Source organism: Mycena indigotica (genome assembly GCF_014461135.1).
Source record: "Mycena indigotica strain 171206Taipei chromosome Unknown Mind.scaff0015, whole genome shotgun sequence".
Taxonomy (NCBI): Eukaryota; Fungi; Basidiomycota; class Agaricomycetes; order Agaricales; family Mycenaceae; genus Mycena; species Mycena indigotica.
Genome location: NW_023503014.1, coordinates 1437232 through 1443614, shown reverse-complemented (window position 1 = coordinate 1443614; position 6383 = coordinate 1437232). Strand labels below are relative to the sequence as shown.

The window sequence follows — 6383 nt, the reverse complement described above, 5'->3', positions numbered from 1 at the left end:
GAGTGCTGCTTGGGCGGAGTGGGAGGGCCATGCCCTGAGGGGCGAGCGGGACTTTTGGGAGAGGGCGGAGGAGTTTGTGCAAAAGAATCGGATGGGGCAGGTTGAAGGCGAGCCTATTTCATTTCGCTGGAGGCCCATTGAAGATATTCGTTCCAGCTTCATCTTTTTGGATGGAGAACGACTGACTGCTGATGCTAGAACGCTCGTTGGATGGGGTAAATGTCAGTATGCTTTCTTCAATATCATTTTTAGTCCTGTTAATGAGAACCATCTGTGCAGGATATTGCATGAATAACAAGTTTGAGTTGGTCATGTGCGCATCGAAACTATAAACGGAGAGGTTACGGGGACGGACGTCCGAGTCCGTTGTGATAGCGATTGGCAGCGAAAATGGTTTCCTGGCAGATGGCCCTGGCGAACGCTTCGGCCAACGAGTGCTTCGAACACCCTCCGAGCGTTGCTGCCGCCGGCCCAAGCCTCAAAAACGCGTGAAATGATTAGGTATGTGCATACTGATACTGCTTGGACGATACCCACTTACGTCGGCCGTAAAGCGACTGGTTACTTGAGGCGAATATTCATGTCCACGCCTCAGACGCGAATAAGCACATAGCCTGAGATCGCCTGTCTGTCTGCGGAATCGCGTGCAACAGCATGGAAGTTGGTCCGGATCCGGGGAGCCAATGTGCGACCTTATCAAGGGCATCCCCTTCGCTTCGCTGCCACTCTTTCCTCCCCTTGACCACCATGCCGCCCACCCCCCGCAGAGGCCCCATTCCGCTGGACAGCGCGCTGCGCCACGTAGCGGCCACCGCCGAAGTGCTGGACGTGCTGGGCAAGAACGTCGGCACGCCATTTCTCGATGTGATCTGCGTTACGGTGAAGGCGGTGGTGTCCTCCGGGCAGGTAACGCTTTGCTATTCCTGTGGCCCTCCCCGTCTTATTCCTGGCGCAGAACATCAGGCGGAACAAAGGCGAGTGTGCAGAGCTTCTCGAGAGCACTAATCAGCTGCTGCGTGCCGTTCTCGCGCTGCATATACGCCCGGCTGGCGCCCCGACTAAGATCGACGGGCCGGGTGGGGTTGCGCATGAGTACTTGGGGCCGGTGCTATCGCCCGCGGCCCTGGAGCAGCTCGGCCGGCTGGTAGAGTGTGTCCCTCTGAATCATGTCCTTTTCATTCTGATGCCTAAGGATTATTAGGACGGTGCATAAGGTGCACCACTTTCTCGAGGCACAGCAGGAGCGCGGGCGGTTCCGGCAGATTTTCCGCACCAGCGAGACGCAGGGGCTGTTGAAGGAGTGCCGCGCGGGGCTGCAGGCGGGGGTGGATTTCTTCTTGGTGCGTCATGACATGTGGGTGAAGTCAAGTTGACGTGGCACTGGCAGCTGGAACGCTCCGACCTGCTGACGGACGTGGCCGCGCTGGATGGCGAGGCACAGGCGGAGCATGAGGAGGTCATGCGCCTTGTGCGGGACGTCCAGGCCGGCGACGATGAAGATGGCGCCGGCCCGGGGTGGGATGCGGTCTCCGAGGTGAGCTGAGTGAATTGTATCCGGGCCCAGTGACGCTAATCGCAGGGTAGATAATGAAGGACATGCATAACACGTGTGTCTTCTGTTCACAGACTGTTTTTTTTGCTAGTGATGGCCAGGTTCGGCTCGGGTTTTCGGTTTGAACCGGAACTTAACCGGACCGAACCGGGGCTCGGGTTCGGCCAGGTTCGGCCTTTTTTACCATAACAAGGCCGGTTTGGGGCCGGATCGAACCGGGGTTCGGCGTTCAGGTTCGCCGAATGCGGGTTTTGGCACAAACCGAACCGGACTTGGCCATCACTATTTTCTCCAGAACCTAACATTTTATTTGCAGAAGCTCGCGTTCCCTGACGCTACTCCCGTCGCAGCCCAAGATATTCCATGGGCGGTCTGCCGAGATGGCCGCCATCCTGTCGTTGTTCACCGCCTCCTCTCCGCGCATTGCGATCCTCGGTACGGGCGGCATGGGCAAGACAAGTCTTGCCAAAGCCGTGCTGCATGACCGGGACATCATTGACGCATTCGGCGACCGCCGGCACTTCGTCCCCTGCGATGCCGCGGCCACTAAGATCGAGCTGGCGGCGGTGTTGGCAGAGTATCTGGGGGTGCGCGGGGGCATGCAGGCACGAGACCGGACGCGGTTCGTAGTGAAACATCTCGAAAAGGCGCCGAAAACGTTGCTCGTGTTGGATAACCTCGAGACCGCGTGGGAGCCGGCGGAGGGGCGGGCGGAGGTGGAGGGCTTGCTGGGACTGCTGGCAGGAATCCCGCATGTGGCGTTGTTGGTGAGCCGGTTACTTTGTCTTTGGATGAGTATTCATTCTGGTGCAGGTGACTATGCGCGGAGCCGAGCGCCCGGCGCAAGTCCAATGGACCCGCCCGTTCTTACCGCCGCTGAAACGGCTCTCGCCCGAGGCCGCATACGAGACGTTCCGGGACATTGCCGACTCAGTCGAGGAAGACGAATACCTTCCCTCCATATTAGAGTTATCGGACAACATGCCACTGGCCCTGACGCTCCTTGCGCATCTTGTCGCCGACGAGGGAGACTGCAAGACGATTCTCGATCGATGGGAGCACGAGAACACGGGGCTGCTCTCTGACGGGATTGACAAACGGTCCAATCTCGACATGTCGATTGCATTGTCGCTGGCCAGCCCGCGGATGGCGGCGCAGCCGGGGGCCCGGGAGCTGCTCAGCATCCTGAGCATCCTGCCAGACGGGCTCGCGGATGCTGACCTTGCGCAGAGCGAGTTGGTGCTGGCCTCTAACATCTTGGCCGCGAAATCGGCGCTGCTGCGGACGGCGCTGGCCTATGTCGGCGACCAGGGCCGGCTGCAGGTGCTCGTCCCGATCCGGGAGTACATGCACCGGGTGGCGCCGCCGGGGGCCGGCCTCGTCGGCCCGCTCCGCCGGCACTACCAGGCGCTGCTGCAGATCTACCACGCCCATCGAGGCACGCTCGGGCAGACTGGCGTTGTTGCGCGCATCACTGCCAATTTCGGGAACGTGCACAGCGTGCTGAGCCAGGGGCTGACGGCCGCGGATCCTGCGGTTGTCGGGGCCGCCATCGAGTCGACGTGTGTGCTCGACATGTTCGCTCTCTCGGCAGGCAAAGGAGAACTCGTGCTGATGAAGCGGATTCCCGGAATATTGGCACAGATGGACCCACCGAACCATTATCTGTCGGTACTGTACTACACGCGGTTCATCCAGATGTGGCGGTATCACCCGGTCCCCGATGCCGAGGCGGTTTTCCAGCGCACGCTGGACGATTGCGTGCATTTCGACAACACCGCGGTCAAATGTGAGTCAGACATGTACATTTCCGGCCGCTCCGGCTCATCGGAGGGTTACAGGCTGGCTATACATCGCGATCGGCTCCTACTATCAGTACCACGACCACAGCCCGGCCAAGGCGCTCAAGATGTACGAGCTGTGCCGGAGTACGGCGGTCTCCGGCGGGAACACGATGCGCGAGTGCGACGCGCTGGACTCTATCGCGAATGTGCACTGGATGACAGGTCAACTGCTCGAATGCCGGCAAGCCGCCGTGGCCGCGCAGGCACTTGCTGTGGCGACGACAGACCTGTACCGCGAAGCCCGCAGCCTTCACACTGAATCCATGGCGTGCCACTCGCTGGGGCTCTTCCCCGCCAGCGTCTCGCAGAACGAACGGGCACGTCATCTGCTCGCGCTGTGCGGCCTTGCCGGCGGTGAGGTCGAAATCGGCATTCTCGGCTCCTTGGCGGAGGTTCGCAAGGAGCAGTCGGACTATACCGCCGCGCGCGAGACCCAGCAAGCCATCTGGGAGAGGGTGAGCGGGCGCGACGACCCGTTTATCCATGCGATGGCGCAGTTGAACCTCGCGGAGCTGGACGTGCCGCTCGGCGCCGCGCGGGCCGCGGTGGACGCGAACGTAAGCGCCGCGCGGGAGGGGTTCGCAGCAATCGGGTTTAGCAAGGGCGGGCCGATCTGCGACATGGTACAGGGCGACCTGGAGCTGCGGGAAGGGCACTATGCGGAGGCACAACGGCTGCTGGAGGGGTGCTTCCGTGGCGCGATCGGCGAGGACGGCGAGATCACGAGCTACTGTCTGGAACGGCTCGCCAACTCGGCGCGCTGGGGCGCGGGCTGGGCGGACGCGTGGACGTATGTGCTGCTCGCACAGGGGGTCAAGTCGCACCGCAAGCTCCCGCTGCTTAAGGCGCTGCAGTACATTGGCGACATCTTCCTGCGGCGGCGCGATCCGGACACTGCAAGTGCGCTCTACACCGTCGCGTTGGAGGGATATGCGCAAATGAACGTCTTTCGTGGACAGGGAGAGACTTTGGAGGCACTAGGAAAGATTGCACGGGAATCTGATCGCGATGAGGAAGCTCAGGCGCTGTGGAGCAAGGCAATACCCTTCCTGGAGCGCTCCTCCCAGCAAATGGCCGCAGAAGTACTCAGAGTGGAGATGGCACAATTAAGGATGAGAGATCTAGATATTCGTCAACCACAGGCAACTATGGGATACTAACATTAACCATTTATGTATATGTACTGGTATAACTGGCTTGCAAACTTGAACATTCTTCTTTCTGTTAGTGCTGGCAAAATACAATTATATTATTTTGAGGGCATAATATATTATAATCATATCATATTCAGAGCTCCAACACAATAATATATTTTTAGTATAGTATAATCATATTCAGATGCAAAATATGCGAATATATTCAACTATAATCTCTAGGTACATTCCAAGAGGGTTCAAGATTCTTATCAGGCACATGGGGTAGGGGAGAGGGGAGGGGTCCCCGGGTGTAAAAAAAAACTTTTTAGTATATGACAGATTTGGCTTATGATACAGCTCGTTGAGCAATATCGCAATGATGTGGATTATGCTCTTCATCTGCGCTAGTCTCACCACTGACGTTCATCTCCAGATGTTTCCTCTGGTTCTTGGGAATCCAACACATACACTATATTTCTCCACGGAGTGTGCACCAGAGTGGATCACTCCATCCTCTGGCAAGAATTCACAAGCTCTGAGCCGCTCCTTCACATATTCATGTAAACCAGTACTGCATGCACATGTTGTAGAATATTTGCCCCACCAGCCAAGGATACGGACTCGTCAATCAGAGTATATGCGCATATCTATATACCTCATGGACTGAACTTGACTTACTTTCATCCATAATCAACTAGCAGATCATAGCTGTATTGTTAATATCATGTGTATAATAGAGAAGAACAAGAGATTACATAGATGGAAACTTATGGGAGGCAGACCATCTCTTAGGGGGGCCTACTGTATGCTTCCTACCTTTATTTCATTGGGGATTCCTTATCTCTGAGTGAGTTATTAGGAGATTGAGATAAGAGGATATATGATATCTATACAATAGGATCTCTAAAAAATATAAGTGTCTTCCCAAGCTATTACACAGATCCATCAGACTATGAGACAAATTGGATAATGATTATCCATGCATTCCTTACTCAGATATCAAGTCATTGTGACTGATTGAATTTGAGACAGAATAACTACAGAAAAGTGGTATAACAGTATGGCCTAAAGATATGACATCATACTCTTATTAGATCATATAAGAACAATATGGCTACCTACTAGTGGAAAAATCATTTGAATCCATAAAGAATTGGTGGAGATATTGATATCAATAAAGCTTGTTCTAGTGCGGGAATTCGGCATGGATTTGCTCTCGAGTTGACGTCAGCAGAGCTCAACAAAAGGTGTTTATACACACACCAATTTTGTTCTCATACTGGCCACCTGGCAGGACCCCATTGCCCGTTACCTTGAGCAACTTGACATACAAGGAGGGCTGCTGCAACAACTTGGTAAATTGTGGCAGGTTCTTGAGATACTTGTCCTTCCACTCCTGTGCCACACCCTCTGTCCCCTCCCCAATGTAGACGTACTCGGCCACTGACTGTAGGACTGCAGCGCACCATGCTTGCCTGTTGGTGCCTTGACCCATTTCTCCTGCTTTGCTTCCTGCTTCGAATTGCTGAACAGCTTGTGACGGAAGTCAGGGTTGTCCCAGAGGTATTTGATGGCGCAGCTGAGCCACACTGGGTTCTCAGACCAGGGGATGCCAGCCTTGTGCTTCTTGTCTACGACAGTACCGTTGCTGTCATCGGCGACAGCCTTCTTCTTGCGCTGAGCTATATGGTAGGAGGAGGAGACAAGCAGCACATCGTCAGGTGGAAAATTTTACATCTAGGGGCCTGGCAACGGCAAATAGCCAAAAAAACAAGCTTAAAAACTGCAGGTAATTTTTTCAAAAGCAGCTCAGGAGCTCCTTTTGAAAAACAACCAAAAAAAATGATGTAT

General features: G+C 55.3%; 1 protein-coding gene across 1 annotated transcript; it reads left to right on the top strand.

Annotated features, from left to right (window-relative positions):
• Positions 1-738: 738 nt before the first annotated feature.
• On the top strand, positions 739-4556 carry MIND_01341800 (ATPase-AAA-core domain-containing protein; the record flags this gene model as incomplete). The annotated part of the gene is made up of 8 exons (XM_037369861.1): positions 739-906; positions 956-1149; positions 1202-1340; positions 1388-1534; positions 1585-1607; positions 1869-2319; positions 2366-3341; positions 3394-4556. The coding sequence occupies exons 1-8, from the start codon at positions 748-750 to the stop codon at positions 4554-4556; spliced, it is 3252 nt and encodes a 1083-aa protein (XP_037213857.1). The 5' UTR covers positions 739-747.
• Positions 4557-6383: the final 1827 nt, after the last annotated feature.